General features: G+C 37.9%; 1 protein-coding gene across 2 annotated transcripts in view; it reads right to left on the bottom strand.

Moving 5' to 3' along the window:
• MYH11 (myosin heavy chain 11) overlaps nt 1-19,623 on the bottom strand; it is a 118,934-nt gene extending 99,311 nt beyond the window's left edge. For both annotated transcript variants that reach the window (XM_027839264.1, XM_027839265.1), the window contains exons 1-2: nt 19,520-19,623; nt 610-971 (exon numbers count right to left, since the gene is read on the bottom strand). In XM_027839264.1, coding sequence (XP_027695065.1) covers nt 610-954 — 345 coding nt within the window. In that variant the 5' untranslated portion in view covers nt 955-971; nt 19,520-19,623. The remainder of the gene's footprint in view (nt 1-609; nt 972-19,519) is intronic.

Below are 19,623 nucleotides of genomic sequence, written 5' to 3'. Positions count from 1 at the left end.
TGGGCAAGTCACTTAACCCCAAATGCCTAAAATAAATAAATAGATAAATAAATAAATAAAGTTGATGCTGATGCTGAGTGAAGTGAGCAGAACCAGGAGAACATTGTACAGAGTAACAGCAATATTGTACAATGACCAACTTTGATAGACTTAACTGTTCTCAGCAATTCAATGATCTAAGACAATTACAAAAGACTCATGATGGAAAATGCTATCTGCATCCAGAGAAAGAACTAGGGAGTCTGAATGCAGATCAAAGCATACTACTTTGTCTCTTTTTTTCTTTCTCATGGTTTTCCCCTTTTGCTCTGATTGTTCTTTTACAACATGACTAATGTGAAAATATGTTTAATAGGATCATACATGTATAGCCTATATCAGATTGCATACCATCTTGGAGAGGGGGGTGAGGAGGGAGGTGGAAAAATTTAGAACTCAAAATTTTATGAAAGTAGATGTTGAAAACTAAAAATAAATAAATTATTTTTTTGACCACTGGGATTCCCTCTGGTGTCTGCCTGGCTATCCCCAAAGGCCCCCACAATTCCCCCAACTGATTAGAAAGAGGACTGTCTTAAGACAAGGAAAAGCCTTACCCAGAGTACTTACATAAATAAGTCCTGAGAAGTATCTCTCCCTCAGGTTATGCAACACGGATGCTTCATTGAGGCAGGTCAGCTCTGCCATGTCTTCTACTTTGGAGAATTTGGGGGGATTCATCTTCTGGATGTCATCTTTGCCAACTGTGATTTTTTTGCCATTTTCGGCCAGCTCCACAACCACTTCATCCCCTTTCTCCTCTTTGATGCTTGCAGCTTCGAAGCCCTGCTTCTCTGAAGGGACCCATACTAGTCTTTTGGCTGACCAGTCGGCTTGGGCCACTGGGTTATTGATGAAATTTTTGTCCACGAAGAGGAACTTCTCATCATCACTGAGCTGACCTTTCTGTGCCATGATGTCTCAGTGATCACCTGGGAAATAAGCAAAATGGCAGTCTGAATCAGTCTGGGATGAGACATTACCTGCAAATAAACTCCCCAGCATTTGTTAAGAATGGAGTTATCGGCTGTGAAGGCAGCCTACCATCCGCCAATCATCACTAAACAATACTTACAATGCCTATGAGTGGAAAAGCCCCAAGACTGTGTTCCTAGGGTCACAGGACCCTTGACCCATGAGATTAAGAACTTATTTCTCTTGCATTACACCCCCTCCCCCACCATGCCCATGCAGTGGTTGATTTGTAAGTAATTGGGTAAAGGGAGAAGGGGATACTGGGCAAATATAATCTTGCTATAGCTCCAAATGAGATGGTATTAGAAGCTAAGGAATAAAGGGTAGGGAGTAAAAGGTCATAGGATCATAAGAACATGGACTTTGACCTGTAAGGGACTTTAGAGGACATTTAGTCTATCCCACTTGATTTAAAGAAAAGGAAACAGGGTCAGGACACCTAAGTGACTTAATTATCATAGGCAGTTAAGTATCAAATGTAGGATTTGAATCCAGCTCTATTGACTCTTTCCACTGTACCACACAGTATTAGAGGACACGAAGAAGGAAAGGTCTCTGCCTTCCACAGGACCATAAGATCATAAATTTAGAGTTGGAAAGGAACTTAGAGGTCATCTAGTACAATCCTTTTATTTTAGAGTTAGGACATGGATGCAAAAGTGTAGGAGTTTGACTGAGGAGAATAGCACGAGAACTTGAGGGGATGGTAGCGTTTAGTAAAGGTTTAAGGATGGGTGAAATGGACATGTTTCTTTTTTTTTTGTGCTCAACTTATTACTTAATAAAATGTAGTTACTAATTATATGGAAAGAAATAAATAGGACAAACATGAAATAAACAGTATTTCACATGCATGTGGAATGCTCTCAAAAATTAATCTTGTATTAATTTATTAAAATCTGACAAATTCAAAAATGTAGAAATTATACATGCTGTAAAATATTATAGAACTATGAAAAATTACTAAATATAAAAAAATCCACAAAGCTATCTTTTAGTAAATCAGAGCACATAAAGAAAATAGATTTTTAACTATAATATCAATTACTAGAAATGATGAAAATAATTTTCATGTTGTAATAGATTTATTTTATCATAGGAACTGTAGTTTTGATCTACAATTATTTAAGAACTTTTCTTCTGGCTGCCAAATTTTTTGTTATCACTTTCTTTATTAATGGCAAGATTAATACTCTTTCTTCAAGGCAGATAAATCCAAGGCTTATTATCATTACACAAAACAAAACTTTTGAAAGTCTTGTGGCAAAGCTACTGGTAATAATATCCTTTACACATATGATCTTAAAAGAGCAAGGACGTTTTCCTTGTTGGACAGAAATTGGCACTACTAATGACTAGCATCATCAGGGTGCCAGTATCAACATTGCTGAAGTCAGTGATTCTGCCAATTTCTTTTTCTTTATAATTTATTTTGACATGTTTCATTTTAGAGTTAGGTAATCAACGTCCAGAGAGAAATCAAGTTTTTCAAAGTCAAACAGGTAAGGAGTGACAAAGCTGGGATCTGAACTTAGGTCCATTCACTCTAAATCCAGTATTTTTCCCATTGTACTATGCTGTCACAGATGTATGAAAAAGTATGATAGAATATTAGTAGAGTCAAGATATGAGACATACCATAACAATACTGTCAGTAAAAAGATGCTTTTTGATCCAAACAGAATATATTAAAACTGATTTTGTTCATTTAGGATTATTCTTTTCTATTCAAGACTGTCCCCTCTGGTTGTCTAAAATTCTGAAATTCTTTATAGCCCTGATAGTTTCCAACATTCATTATTATAAAGAATAATTGCTGGGGCAGCTAGGTGGCATTGTGGATAGAGCACCGGCCCTGAAGTCAGGAGGACCTGAGTTCAAATCCGGCCTCAGACCAAATACTTGACACGTATTAACTGTGTGACCTTGGGCAAGTCACTTAACCCTGATTGCCTCACCAAAAAAATAATAATAATAATATAATAATAATTGCTGAAAATTATTTGTATAAATAGCTTTTGTTAAACTTACTGAAATTTTCCTCCTCCCCTCCTCCCATGAAATTAATTTATAAAGAAAACTATTGTTCTCCCAGAAAGATGTATTTTTTTTAATGGATGTAAAAAATAAAACAAAAATGAAAGTTACAGAATCACAGAATCTTAAACAGAAGGGACTGCCATTTACCCAACTCACCCTGAAAGAAATTCCCACTATAATCCGAGAGGTGCGTGGTTATCCAGTCTCTACTTGATGACCTCCAGTGATGGAAAACTCTCCACCTAGGGAGAGTCATTCCATTTCTGGACAATTTTAATTGTTGGAAAGTTTTCTAGGATTTCAAAGTTAGATTTGCCTTTTTGTAACTTTCACCCATTGTTCTACCCTTTGAGGACAAAACAAGTAAAACACCTTTTTCAAGTTAACAGCCTTTCAAATACTTGAAGACAGTTGTCATATCTACAGAAGTTTATCCTTTGGTAACCAAATCAAGAAGCGATCACTGATTCAATGACCTACTCTAAGTAGTTAACTGCTAAATTTATATTTCTACCCTCAACCTATCATCTTCAGTCCCACATCTCCACTTAGATGTCCCTTAAGCATCTCAAGCCCAACATATCCAAAAGAAAATTCGTTATCCTTTCCTCTAAACCCACTCCTTCTCCAAATGTTATTTCTATTGAGGGTACTACTGTCCTTCCTGTCATTCAGGTTTGCAACTTTAGAGTTATCATTGACTCTTTCTCTTCTTTACTGTAACTCCCCTTATTTGATCAGTTGCTAAATCTCATCAATTTTACCTCCAAGATACCTCTCACACCTATGCCCTTCTCTCCACTCTATTTATAGAATCATTACCTAGTTCAGGCCCTCCTCACCTCTCACTAAGGCTATTAGAATAGCCTTTAAGTTAGACTCTCAGCCTTCTGTTTCTTCTCTCTCCAATCCACCCACTACACAGTTTCCAAAATAATTTACCTAAAAGGATCCATATATACAAAAATATTAACAGCAGCTTTTTTTTGTGGTGGCAAAGAATTAGAAGTCTAGGAGATGCCCATCAATTGAGGTATGGCTAAACAAGTTATGGTGTATGAATATGATGCAACACTCTCGTGCTATGAGAATTGATGAAGGGGAAGGTTAAAAAAAAATCTGGGGGGCAACTAGGTAGCACAGTGGATAGAGCACTGACCTTGGAGTCAGGAGGACCTGAGTTCAAATGTGACCTCAGACACGAGTTAGTTGTGTGACTCTGGGCAAGTCACTTAACCTCAATTGCTTCCAAAATAAAAAGAAAAGAAAAGAAAAATCTGACAAAACTTGTATGAATTAATACAAAGTGAAGTAGTCAGAATCAGGAGAAAAGTTTATACAGTAACAGCAATATTGTCATGATAATCAACTTTAAAAGACTTAGTAACTCTGATCTACTGAATAACAAACTACAATTTCAAAGGACTCATGATGAAACATGCTGTCTACCTCCGTATAGATCTGTCTTTTAAAGTTGATTATCATGACAATATTGCTGTTACTGTATAAACTTTCCAATTTGCCCATCACACTTCTGACAAAGTAATCTTCCTAATTCAAGGAATTAGGAACACATCATTCCAATGATCATGACATTCAAGACCTTCCATAATCTAGCTGCAATCTACCTTTTCATACTTATTTCCTACTATTGCCCTTCACAAATTATATATTCCAGTCAAATAAGTGCACTCATTATTCTCTGATTTCATCTGCTTTTCATACCCCTATGCCTGGGACAGCATTCTCTAACATCTTAGCCATCCGAATTTCTTCCCTTCTTTCAAAGCCCTATCTATATGCAACTTCTTCCACAAAACTTTTTTCAGTCCTTCAACTATGAGAGTTCTCTTCCTTCTCAAACATCTCATAACACTCTCTGTTTAGGGCCACTCCTATATGTGTATCTTATGATTTATATGTTAGTTATTTGTTTATTTGTCATATTTCCCCCCTAGAAATTATAACCTTCATTGTAGGTACTGTATCTTATTTCATGTTTGAAATAAGAAAGTTTTGAAGTCATGTGATTTGTATTACACAGAGCAGGTGCTTAAGAAATGTTTATGGAATTGACTTCAGTCTCAAACATATCTTTATATTGGTTATTGTTTTTTTTTCTGTTCTGGACCCCTTTTGCAGTCTGTAAAACCTATGGACCTCTTCTCAGAATAATGTTTGTAAATAATTTAAGGAAATACTCAATTTCAGTTAGAAGTTAAAGAAAATGAACATGTAATTTTTTTCCTATCTGAGGTTACAAATCCCTTGAAATCCATTTAGGTGTCTGTGGTTCCCAAATTAAGAACCCCTGCCCTGGAGATATTTTACTTTATACAACAGCCTATTAACAAATTCCATATGATGTTTAGTGATCATGCTGCCTGCTACAGAAGATACAAAGAAGTATAAAATACCTCTCTATCCTCAGAGAACTTACATCTAGTTGTGAAGATAAAAAACTATCCTCCTTTGCTTACCCTCTCCCTTAAACATGGATGTCTGTCAAGACACTGCCCTGCTTCTCTTCTCTCTGTATACTTTCCCCCTTCCTGAGCTCATCTGCTCTCATGGATTCAATTACTTTCTCTGACTGCCAAGCATGTGTATCCAGACTTTATCTCTTATCAGAATTCCAGTCTTGCATCTCCAACCACCAGTACTACTGCCTGTGTCCTCTGTCATAATTTCCACCAGGGTGTCCATCAATATCTAAACTTAACATCTTCAAAACAGAAGCCATCATCTTCTCTAAATCCTTCCCTCCTCCAAACTTCCCTTTCTGTTTCTGTTGAAGGCACAATAATCACTCAAGGTTATAATCCTTCTGAGACTACTTTTTTTCTCTGATAAGTGAGTTTTCCAAAAGAAAACTAACGATCATTTCCCCATAAACTCATTTCTTGTCCAATGTCCCTATTCTGTTCAGGGTACTACCATATTTACAGTTATCTAAATTTGCAAACTTAGAGTTATCCTTAACTCTTCCCCTCCTTTACCACCACCCCCATACCCAACCAGTTACCAAATCTTGTTGTTCCTTCCTCCACAACACGTCTAGCATCCATAGTTGGCTTCATCCTGTCTCCAGATCCCCAGTCACCAATCTACTTCAGGTCCTCATCAACTCTTTCCTAGACTGCTGTAATAGTCTCCTTATTTGGTCTCCCTTCTTCCTCTCTCTCCATTTCATTTTCCACACATCTGCCAAACTAATCTTTTCAAATTGCCTTGTACTGTTAATTATCTTCCTCCACTGATATGACTAGGAGTGTGCTGGTAAATGTTTAACAACCAGCAATCTGGGAGAAAAAAAAAATGTACCCACAACATCATCAAGTTTAATGTGCATTGTTAATATTTTATCTATCACTGTCTTAAGTTTAGCCAATCAACAAAACAATAAATCAAGCCCTGATTGACAATATTTGCTGATTTCCAAGGTGTAAATGCTCACAATGAAAATTTAACAATTGGCTCTTGCCGTTTGGTACAAGCTGGCTCCAGCACACCACTGGATACAAACCATGCCAATCACTTTCTTAAAAACACTAAGATGTTCCCTATTTCCTTCAGGACAGAATACAAGCGCCTTGGCTTCCTATTTAAGCATACTCAAAATCTGACTCCAATCTACCTTTTCAGTCTTATTTTATACAGTGTGTCCCAAAGGTCTTACAGTGGCTTAAATAATTTAAAACTACCAAGACCTTTGGGACACTCTACCAGCACTCTCCATTCTGGACCACTAGCTGGTCCTTGAATTCAAGATTTCCCCTCTCCACTGCCATGCACTCTCTGTCTAGAGAGGCAGCACCCTGTAGTAGAGAGAATGCTGACCCTGGAGTCACATAGCCCTGGGTTTAATAACGATAACTAACATTTATATAGCACCTACTATGTGTCAGGGACTGTGCTAAGCACTTTGCAAATATTATCTCATTTGATCCTCACACCAACCCTAGGAGGGAGTTGCTATTGTTATCTCCATTGTACAGATGAGGAAACTGAGGCAAACAGAAGTCAGAAGAACAGATACAAGGACACTCTCAAGGTCTCTCTAAATAACTTTGGAAATGGTTGCGTGACATGAGAAACAGTGGCAAAGAACCACCTAGCATGGTTTGCTTGCATCAAAGAAGGCACTGTGCTCTATGAGTGAAGCAGAATTGCAGAAGCTCAAAGGAAACGTGAGACATACAAATTTAGAGACATCTCCATTCCAAATGTTCATGTGGACTATTTGTGTCTGACCTGTGGTAGAGTCTTACAAGCTTGTATTGGTTTGACCAGCCATAGTAGGACACACTGAACCCTGACCCCAACATAGTGATATCATTTTGCTCCTTTTCAAGAATGAAGGACAACAAACAGCTCCAGTCACATAGTAGATAGTAAATGTTTATGGAAAGAGCCTCAGATGTGGTGCCACAGAACCTGGCTTCCAGTCCTGGTTGGGCCACTTGGACAAGGGTCTTTGGGTCTTAGTTTCCTCATCTATAAAATGAGACAGCTGCACCAGATGACCTCTATCGTTCCTTCTAGTTCTAAATCTATGATCCTATGAATTGAGTTAAATTGAATGTTAAAGCAAGACAGGGTCTTGGAGATAATTTAGTCATAGAATCTTAGAATTTTAGAACCAAGAGACCTCAGAGGTCATCTGCACTGTGCTTGGTACATAGTAAGCACTATGTAAATATTATTCATTTATAGTATTGTTATTGTTATTATCATCTGGTCAAATTTCTTCATTTTATAAATTAGGAAACCAAAGTCAAGAGAAATGAAATTATCTAATTCAAGGAAGTAGAGCTGATCAGTGGCAGAACCAAGATTCAAACCCTAGTGTTTTAATTCCCAAATCCAATGTTCTTTCCATTACAGCATCCTTCTCCCCCTATTCTATCAATCAATAAATAAGCAGTTCTTAAGCATTTACTCTGTGCTTGGCAGTATGCTAGTTCTATGGCAAAAAGAAAGGAAAAAGAAAAGGAAAAAAAAGGTGATTAACACAAGTCAGCACAATGATTGGTGCCAGAGAAGAAATGCTACAAGGGGGACAGCTAGGTGGCGTAGTGGATAGAGCACTGGCCCTGGAGTAAGGAGGACCTGAGTTCAAATGTGACTTCAGACACATAATACTTCCTAGCTGTGTGACTCTGAGCAAGTCACTTAACCCAATTGCCTCACTAAAAACAAACAAACAAAAAAAAACACTACAAAGATGCAAAAAGTGGGAGAAATCATTTTAGTCTTGGGGTGATCAGGACTTTACAAAGGGAGAATAATTTGAATTAGTTCTTGTAGGATGGAGAAGATTTAGGTGAGTAGAGAGAAGGAAGGCAGGCATTCTGAATGAGAACAGAAGGAGCAAAAGCTATGTTTGGGGGACAATGAATAGGGCAGGCATCTTTCAGAGACTTAGGGCAGATGTGGGGGTGAGAATACTGGCTTTTCACATACAAACTGGATACATTCCAGAAGAAAATTTTCTTGGAATGTAACTGTGGGAGATTAAGCCTCTTCTGCCAACATATTCCAACTCCATATCTTCTCTTTCAAGAATGATCATCCAGAATGAGAAAGTGTGACAATCAAGACATATTATATAGCTCATAGTCATACTTCAGCAAGAAATATTCCATTGGTTATTTCTAAAGTTGGAATAAAGGATTTGGCCTGATCTGTGAGAAGTTATTCTTATCACAAAAATCAGTGTCTATTTGAGTCCCCTATATACAACAACCAGAAAGAAAGTGGGTACCAATAGATTGAGGAAAAGATAGTGATACACGAACATAACAGAATAGACTAAGTCTAAGGGTATCTGGCATCAATATGCTGAACCTCTGAGAATGGGGGTGGGGTAAGGGGCAGCACCCAGCTGCCTAAGGAGAGTCTATGTAGTCCAGATCGGGAATGGAGGCCAATGCCCTTGAGCCAATCAGCAGCAGAATTGGGCTTATGAGTGGTGGTTGCACTTTCAATGTAGGTGACACAGAAAGACCTGGTCTCAAAATTAAAAAAAAAAAAAAAGAATTGTATAAACTGTTGCAGAGTGAAGACAGCATATGTCAACAGTATACATAGTAACTACAGTAATATAAATAAAAACAATATTAAAAGGCAACTGATTTCAGATTGGAGGAATTCAGCAATATTAATTTCAGACAGCACATGACTACCTTCTTGGTAGAGAGTTAGAGGACCACAGGTGCTGAACGCTGCATACACTATCAGTCATGAGGTCAATTTATTTTGCTTAACTGTTTTTGTTTGGTGACAATGGGTGGTTTCATGGGGAAGGTGAATATCAGGAAACATCTCAAATGTATTTTTAAAAAACATCTATAAAAATTTTAAAAAATCAATGTCCACTTCTCCACACTGGCCTCTCTGATGAGCCAGAGTCCTTACTAAAGAGATAAACTAAATTAGTCTCATCACAAATCATTCCACTGAGCTATCACAGTTTCCCAAAAGAACTAAAATGGGAAACTGATGTAGAGCTACAGAATCTAATTTTGCAGAGCAAATGGAAAAGGTAAATAATGTTCATCCCAATGATAAACTTTACTCTTTTTCAGGGGGGAAACAAACAGATATTATTTTGTTCATTGGAGAAGCTAGCCTACTTAGGAAAATGGAAGGGTGATTCCAAAATATTGACTCAGAAAAGGGAGAAACTGATGAATCATTCCATGAATCTTAGTATTTCTTCTTCTCTTTTTTTCTGTGAGTAACAAGGCAAGATCAAGACCGTAAGCAAGAAACATACTTCACCTAATGTTGAGAGATAACATTTAGGTTATTAAGATTTAATTAATTTCCTACATAGACTCAGAGCTTTAGATCTAAAAGGGACCATCTAGTCTGGCCCCACATTTTACAAATAAGGAAACTGAGACCCAGAGAGGTTAAATGATTTGCCAGAGGTCACAGAGAGACTAAGTGGCAGAAGCAAGATTTGCATATAGGTCTTCCAGGGTTCTTTCCAAATTCCATTTTGCCCCTTCTCTCATTTCACCATAAATAATGAATGATTCACAATAAATAATATTTTTATAAAGGCAGTTAGGTGGTGCAGTGGATAGAGGGTTGGGCCTGGAGTCAGGAAGACCTGAGTTCAAACTGAGTCTCAAACACTAGCTGTATGAACCTGTGCAAGTCACTTAACCCTGTTTGCCTCAGTTTCCTCACCTGTAAAATGAGCTGAAGAAGAAATGGCAAACCACTCTAATATCTTTGCCAAGAAAACCCCAAATGGGGTCACAAAGAATTAGACATGATTGAAACGACTAAACAATAGCAACATTTAGGGACAACTAGGTGGTGCACTGGATAGAGTACCAGCCCTGAAGTCAGGAGGACTTGAGTTCAAATCCAGCCTCAGACCAAACACTTCACACTTACTAGCTGTGTGACCCTGGGCAAGTCACTTAACCTCGATTGCCTTAAAAAAAAAAAAGTAACATTTATATAACATTTTACAGAGCACATTCCTAAAACAACCCTGTGAGGTATGTTAATAGGTGTTATTAACCCCATTTTATAGATGGGGAAATGGAACCTCAGAGAAATGACTTAATAACTGACATTTAAGTAGCCCTTCAAAATTTACAAAGCATTTTACATGTATCATTTCATTTGAGCTTCCTAAAAGCCCAGTGAGGTAGAAAACCAGAGGTATTATTTTCATATTTCACAGATGAGACTCAGAGAAACTAGGAGAGTTGCCCAAGGTCATATAGCCAGAAAGCAGCAGTGTTGGAATTTGAACAACGGTCTTCCTGCCTCCAAGTCTGGGGCTATATCTGCAATTCTATTCTGTCTCTCAAGTTTAAAAAAAGAAAAGCTTAAAGTCAGGATTTAAATCCACATCTGCATCCAAGACCAATGCTCCTCTCATTACACCACATTGTTTTTCCTATATGTTGATCCTTTATTTATAAGCAATGTAAATGTTTCATTATCTCTCAGTTTATTTATGCTCTTAAGTTTTCAGTACTTCTTTAAATCTGTGTGCATCCATGTTTTGGTTCCTAATAACAAGCTCAGAAAAAAAAGACCACATCTGTCCAATTCATTCCGTGTAACCCGAAAGGCAAAGAGGTGCAGAGATGGAGTGGATTTCCTGTTGGTTTGTCTCCACACTTCTCACCCTCCCAACCTATACATATCTCTGCCCAAACCCTATAAAAAAAAAATAATTGGCCCTGATGATATAATGAAGAACTAATGGAATAATTTTCATGAAAGGGAATATCTACAATACAGACAACTTTCCATAAACCACAGACTAGGGAAAAAAATGCATGGCAGAAATAAGAACCTGGGAGCTGTCATTGACAGAAACCTGTTCTAATCCAATCCCTACAAACAAAAACTGAGATCAACCCCAAAGAATTCATTTCTCTCCAAAAAAGTAAAAAGAAAAACCAGCTTCACTAGATGTAGATGATTGCTTTCCATTTTTCTGGTACTCTGTACAGTTATGATGTGCTAATTCCACTTTCGTCAAAGAAGACCAGGAGTAGCAGAGGAGAATCGAAAGTTCAGAAAACTTTAGAGACCAATAATGCTTCAGTATGGATGGGAACTAGACTCGAGATTTTTTTTTTTTTTTTGGCATAGAGAACCCCTGGATGGGGGTTCTACTGATACAGGTTGGCACCTTCTCTCTAAGTCATCTTAAAGAGTTGTCCAGAGCATTGAGAGATTCAGTGACTTACCCAGGTCATACAGCCAATATGAACCAAAGATGGGCCTTAAACCCAAGTCATCTTAAATCCAAGGCCAGACTGCCTCACAATACATCAGTGACATCAATGTAATTTACTAATAAAGAATTCTAGCTTCAAAATACAACTTTCATTATCAATTCAACTTTTGAGTCTTTCTGGAAGGTGCTGTATCCATAGCCTCATGTCTCCTCACCCACTGGAGCAAGAGGAAGAACAGGTATACCTTTTTTTCTTCTTCACTCTCATTTCCAAAGCTCTACTCCCATCATCACTTAACAACTTCTCCTCCTTCAATGGCTGCTCTAGTCATCTATATCAACCTAACCAGAGCCTTTTTTTCTGTAATCTACAAGTTTCTAGGTCATTCTCCCTCCATTTTCAAGAAGTTCAACACCTGACTTACCCCCAACCACTGACCCTTAGGGTCTTCAATCTACATGTTGATGTGCCCTTAAAATCCTTGGCCTCTCAGTTGATCAAGTACTTCACTTTCCATGATCTACATCTTCATTCCACCTCAGTGACACATGGGGATGTCTTACCCTAGATATTATCATCACCCATAATTGTTTATCCTCTATGATCCAGAACTTTGACCTTCCTCCAATAGATGACAACTTCCTATCCTCATCTTCTCTCTGCCTCATTCCTCCTAATCCTATTCATAATCCCTAATACAACCTCTACCCCATCATTGTTCTTCCAATCACTGATACTCTGACTTAATTTTCTTCCCAAAAATTTTGACCCTGAATTTGACCAGTTCAACTCTACACTATTCTCTACATTTGAATGCTCATTTGTCCCCCTATACAATTCCCCACTCATGGTTTGCCAATCCCATCCCTATATTAGCCCACCAGCTATCTACTCTTAATCATGTGCTACTGAATGCTACTAGATGAAATAACACATTATTCACTGATTGGGCCCACTACAAATTTGTGCTATATGGCAATCCTTTTTTATTCTTCTCTGATTGATTTTATCACACTCTCTAAGCAGCTATTAACAACATTCTCTTCTCTTTTCAGGTCCCCTATATCATCCTGACCTCCTCCTTTTCAGTGGAGGCCCTACCTTCTACATCTTACTGAGACAACAGGGACCATTCAACATGAGCTCCATCTTTTCCTCTACTCCACACTAAAGACCATCTTTAAACTGTCCCCCATTCTCTTCTTTGCTCCAATCTCAGAGGAAGAGGCTACCTCTGCCTCTTTTTTCAAGGCCAACTATCCTACTTGAATTACTGATCTCTCCCCCATTCTCTTTTCCAGGACCTTGTCCCTTAAATCAGAGATGTTAAATACAGCAACACTTTCTGAATATAGCCCAAACAGATTAAAATGTAATTGGGGAAATACTTAAAGAGATAAATAAAAATGCAATAAAACATAGATAACATTACATTTTATTATCAATATGCAAGGATCCTTAGGTACAGATTAGTGGCTCTCATTCTATTTGAGTTTGACACCATTGACTTAAATCATTCCTGTCTCTCTCTCATCTTCAGTCTTTCATTATCTACACGCTCACCCATCATTGCCTACAAACATGTACAGGTAGCCCCATTCTTGAAAAAAAAAAAACTTCACTTCACCCTTCCATCCCCTCAAGCAATCATCTTTTATCTCTTCAATTTCATAACCAAACTCCCAGATAAGGTTATCAATACTCATTGCCCCCAGCTCTTCAACTCCCACTTACTCCTCAAATATTCCAAATTGGCTTCTGATCCCATGATTCAGTCACTGAAGCTGTTGTCTCCAAGGTTATCTCCTAACTACTAATGCCTAAGGTCTTAACCTACTGGATTTCTCTACAGATGCTGATTTTGTCAACTACCCCCCTCTTTCCAGATAGTCTTTCTTCCCTTGGCTTCAGAGTTAAATGAATGAAGCTTTGCCACAGTGAACTCACATGGGGGAAAGGGAGCATCCTGTCTCCCCATATTGGTCACCATTCTCGTTCTTGCCCTTGCCCTATAATTGTACCTTGATTCGGAGTGTTTTACAGCAGGGCTTCTTAAACTTTTTCTACTCTAGATCCCTTCAGCACTTTTTTTGTTGTTGCCTTTTTGGTGAGGCAATCGAGGTTAAGTGACTTACCCAGGGTCACATAGCTGGTAAGTGTCATGTATCTGAAGCCAGATTTGAACTCAGATCCTCCTGACTCCAAGGCTGGAGCTCTATCCACTGCACCACCTAGCTGCCCCCAGCACTTCTTAAACTGTGAGTCATGACCCCATATGGTACTGTATTTAAATATATTGGTTCCTTTGGAATCATATGCATTTTATTTTCTCCACTTAAAAATATTATTCTGAGGAGGGGTCCATAGGCTTCACTAGACTGCCAGAAGGGTATATGATGACAAAGAAGGTAAGAACCATTTTTCTAAAGAAAGGTACGCACACAAATTGAAACATTCCTGGGAGATGTATGAACAAAGACCTAGATGGGTTAGATATTGCGAAGTATTGTCTGTAGCCAGGGTTTAGATTTCCAAATTTGGGAGTGATGAGTGAGCTATATGCAAACAGAGTTGGTGCAAAGATGAACACTGAGAAAGAATAGAAAGAATGTGACACAAGAATGTCAGTTGTACTTGATTCTAGAGGAAAATTTGAAAAATCAGCCCTTGAGATACTGAAATAAAGATAAACATTTCTGGTTGCTCTATATCTAAGTCCTTGAGCATAACTGAAAGAAAGGAAGGAAGGAAGGAAAGAAGAAAAAAGAAAGAAAGAAAGAAGGAAAGAAAAGAAAAGAAGGAAAGAAAGAAGAAAAGAAAGAAAGAAAAAGAAGGAAAGAAAGAAAAGGAAGGAAGGAAGGAAGGAAGAAATGGCAATTCCCTTAGGAGAAAGATCAAAACTCCAAAGCTGATGAGTCAGTACTTGGATAACACTGCCTTCAACACTGAAACAGCCTTAGCTGCTCAAATGGTGACTGAGCTACTCCTGACAAGAAACAGATCACTGGCTCATCTTATCTCCAGTAGAGTGCACCACCTATCTCTTATCAGCCTTTTGAACTCCTCCTTCCATCACAACACTAAAGCCCTGTGAATATCCCAGGGATGTGTTATGCAGGATGATAAGAAGGCTCAGGCAAAACTCTTTTACAAAGTACTGCTAAGTGAATGACTGAATTGCATGAATCTATTGCATCCAAAGAAACTGTATCTGAGTGCCCTTGAATACAAGGTAGCCCACCTAGTACCTAGAGTGTTGGATTTGGAATCAGGACATCTGCTTTTGAATCCCATCTTGGACACTTAACAGCTTTGTGACTCTAGATAAGGGACTTAGCGTTTCTGAGCCATGGCTTCCTCATCTATAAAATAGGAATAATAACACTTGCTGTAGCTGCCTCACAGGGTTGTTTTGAGGCTCAGCATAAAGTGCTATTTATGTAAAGCACTATGAAAACCTTAAAGACTGCATTAAGTTTTAGCTATTATTTTCCCTTAGTGAAATATAAGCTCCTTGAGGGCAGGAATAGATTTGTTTTGGTTTTTGGTTTTGGTTTTTTTTTGGTTTTTGTATTCCCAGAATCTAACACAGTGACTTGTATATAGCAGATACTTAATAAATGTTTGGTGAATTGCATTAAGACCCATACACCATGAAAATTTCAAGGTCAAATAAACAACTGACTTTCCTCAAGGGCTGATCCTGTATCCTGCCCAATTACTTTTTTCTGGGTTCTTTGTCCATCCCCATCATTAGTTTTTTAAGAGTTGCTAATTACAAGGCAACTAGGTGGCCCTGGATTCAAGAGGACCTAAGTTCAGATACATAACACTTACTAGCTGTGTGACCCTGGGCAAGTCAAAAAAAAAAAAAAGAGAAAGAGAGAGAGAGTTGCTCATTAGTCTATGTAACAATTGCTTAAAGCACACCAACAGAGAATGTCCAAGAGTTCATGATTTGGAATTTTAAGGAAGCTTGTTTTGGATGAACTTTATTTCCCAAATAGAGATTTCTGGTAAAGATCTTACTCTCTGAGTATTAACATGGAGACAACTAGAAACAAACCTAAGACTTTGGATCCTTTCCCTGACATTTTAGTGTCCTCTGAGCCATGCCTGAACATATTTACTAGAATTTTTTTCTACACAGGATCACACAATTCAAAGGGACTTTTGAAATCACCTCATCCAACTTCTTCATTTTAAAGATGAGGAAACCAAGGCCCAGACATGTGAAGAGACACGTGGCTTTCTCCAAAATGACACCATTAACTAAGTACACCAATAGTTATCTGGAATTGGACCTAAAGCTCCCTGAATATGAACCACCTCTGAAATCACAAAAAGCCAACAGTGTCAGAGTTGGGAATAGCAATGCTGAATGCATCAGTTCTTCCAGATAAAGTTAGTGTCTGGAGGGAGACCCAAGGAGAGATAGTAAGATGTATTAACTGTGAGTAACCTCAAAGGGCAACAAAATTTTAATCCTGAAACATGGAATTAATTAAGTCTGTTTAGATGGCATATGACTTTTATTGAAGAGGGTATGTCAACTTCCAAAGAATAAGCTGACAAAATTCTCCACATGTGGATCCCCAGGCAGAGTTTCTTGTAGTTGCAGAACCTAAATATTGGTTCCCTTCTGCAATCTCAGAAAAGATCAAACAGAACAAGTTACTGTATATAGTCACAAAGGAGTATATATCTAAGAATCCTGACTCCTGGAAAGAAGCAAGAAGTGAGTGTGCTCCATTGGTCTTTCCTTATTTTTAGTTCCTCCAGATCCTAGATAAGGTTTTTATTATCTCTTTTTAAGAGGCGAGAGTAGGTACCAGGGCAAATACAAGTGTGTCGGTCTAACTTTGACAAAGAGATAAAAGAGATAAGAGATATGAGAGCTTTCCTTTACAAAAAGGATTCAGAGGTTTCTTTGAATTGGTTTCCCTAATCATGCAGATTTCCTGTCCTCTCAAAACTCATCTAAGCATTAAAAATGACCCAAGATGGAAATTATTCTCATCAGTGAAACCTATTTCTTTTTTTCAAGTGAACTTTGTCATTTACCAGAAGGTATAAAGATCTACATGTGTACAAAGACATTTGTAATTTTCTGGTTATCTTCTTTAACTTCCAGATGAGGCATGACAGTTTAAAAAAAAAAAAGAACTTGATGAGACAGAAAGCCAACTTCATGGGATGCCATTCTGCCTGTAGGGAGGAAGATGGACACAATGACCTTTGGAGGTCCCAAGCAATATTGGTGTCCTGGGATTCTATATCCATTTGCTGTGTTTCTAGCCTGGACAAGTGAGGGGAGGGCAGGCTATCTGTGTCAAAGAGCAAATCCTAGAATACCTTACTATTGATCTCAGAATCTAGGAAAACTTGTACCTCAGAATCATCACAGCCTTGGAACTAGTTACAGAAGTAAGAGATAAACACCATTCTGCAGGTTTTCATCTGTCAGAACTAATGGACAACTCTCACATTTTCAAAATCAATTCTCCTGTTTCCATAGGAAAATTATTTCAAATTCTTGTGTAGCCTTCATGAAATTCTGCCTTTCCTCAAGGTACTGATCAAGATTATTAAATGAGTTTTTAGAGTAGGCATAAGGGGAAAAAAGGAGAGAAATACATTTGTGCCAGTAAATCTGATTTCCTATCCTCTTCTTATAGAGTGAGGTCTCTGAATAATTCCAATAAAACTTGAAATGTGTAGTTAACCTATCATTTGATACAGCAGAGGGTTCCAACAACAGTTTCTAGTCCAGAACACACCCTAATATGTCAGTTAAATTTGACAAAAAGATAAATTTAAGGGAGAGCCTTCTTTTACAAAGAGATTCACACTAAGTTCTCTTCAAGCTCTGAATTTCTAGGTGTTTTGTATATTTAAAATACAGACTGTATGTTTAAAGCCAAAGACACCTGTTGTGATTTTATGCACTGAGGAGAGTGGTCCTATTTTCACACATACATACACAAATATATTTGGTCTTCTTAAATAATTGAAGCAAAAGTTCTCTTTCCTTCAAAATTGTGATTAAAATCAGTTAAGCAAGATTCTTTCCCAACAATCTCCACATTTCATAAAGGGATAGGGTATGGAAAGATAAATTCCTTGATTCACAGCTAGCAAGTATGAATAGTTTGAAAAGGGCTCTGGGTGCTCAACATATGAATGCTACCATAAAAGGACATGTTCTCCTCAATACTAGCTGTTCCACAGAAATGTAATGATAACAAATTCAAAACAAATACCTTGTAGGGAATAACACGCCTATTTCCAAGTGATAATAAAATCATAGGGCTTTACATGGAAAGAATCACAGCATCTGCATGTAGGAAAGAAAACTAAGAAATCTGACAGCTAGTCTTTCAGATTTTCATTTATTCACTCACTCATCCATTCAACAAATATTTATTGAGAACCTACTATGTGTAAAGTACTGTGCTAACTATTGGGCATGCCACAAGCATCCATCAGATGAATTCTCTGCCCTAAAGGACTTTACAATCTAATAGGACAGCTAAGTCATACACCTAAATAACTATCTACAAATTGTAATGTAGTAGTTCTTAAGAGAAACTATGAGTCTAGATAAGGATAAGGTCACTTAAAGTGATATAAAATGAGCATCACTGAGATTACAGCTTTGGCAGGACAAGGGAAGGTTTCAAAGGGCAGAGGCAGCTTTCATCCCCATTTATATCCAGTTTCCTTCTACTCTCAAACTGTGAAAAGCACACTCCTCTGGAAAAGTACACAGACTTCCAGTAATTCACAGAAAGCCCATTTATTTTCTCCTCAAAGAGATGCTTACCAATACACATCATAAACACAAAAAGTGAGTTATTTAACAGACAAGAGACACTTGGGATTTAGGCTTTTTTCCACTAAGCCCTGAGTTAATACAGCCTTGAGACTGATACAGCCCTATAAAAAGAAAGGGTACCCTCAAGAAACTTTTACATACTGCCATCTACTGACATTCTTTAACCATGTCTTAGAACTCATTCACATTGAAAAAAAATTACTGTAAAGGGCATTTAAAACACATGAGAGGAATAACTCTGTTTCAGAGATGTCTGCTTGGTTCCTCTCTCTGACATTGGCCAATTTGCAATTTAACATAAGTATTAGAGCTCTCAAATCAAATCTACACGGATTTTGTAGTCCCAGATTTTTTTTTTTTGGTGGGGTGTACTTAACAAGTGTTGCCTTGAGTTGTTTCCTTAAATACCAAATTCCTTGTTAAGGTGCATAAACTGAGATTGATATAGATGGTAAAGTAACTTGGGGGCAAAATGTGCTGCATAAATAAATGTACTGGATAATAGAACTAGGGACCTCGGATGACCAATTTTCATTACTGGCTGCCCAGGAGTTGCAAAAACCCTTGCATAAAATTGACAGTATATTCTATTGTCTATGGATGTTCCAATGACTCCATTCCCGTTTTTAAATAGGATTAAAAGGACCATACTGATGATGCATGATGATGCTTTGAGATTTTGGCAAGGCATTTTTTGCACACAAAGTCAGCTCCGGTGAATACTTTACTTTGATCTTAACTAAAAAGTTCCCCAAAATTTACATAAATATCCTCCTTATTGCATGCAACTTAAGGTAGGTCCTCAACCCTGGGTCTTGAGCGACAGAGTAAGGGTGACATCTGGTGTCAGTCTTTCCCCCCACCCCCAACTCTCCTTGGACCCTTGTTGTCCACTACTTACAGATATCCTATTGGGGAAGCGGAGAAGGAACTGGAGAATTCGGATCCTGCACAGTTCACAGCTGAGACAGTCCAAATCCCCTCTGCCTCTCCAGCCTCTCTATA

Source organism: Vombatus ursinus, unplaced genomic scaffold (genome assembly GCF_900497805.2).
Source record: "Vombatus ursinus unplaced genomic scaffold, bare-nosed wombat genome assembly UNPS02014832.1, whole genome shotgun sequence".
Lineage (NCBI taxonomy): Eukaryota > Metazoa > Chordata > Mammalia > Diprotodontia > Vombatidae > Vombatus > Vombatus ursinus.
This window is presented reverse-complemented; position numbering and strand designations above follow the sequence as displayed.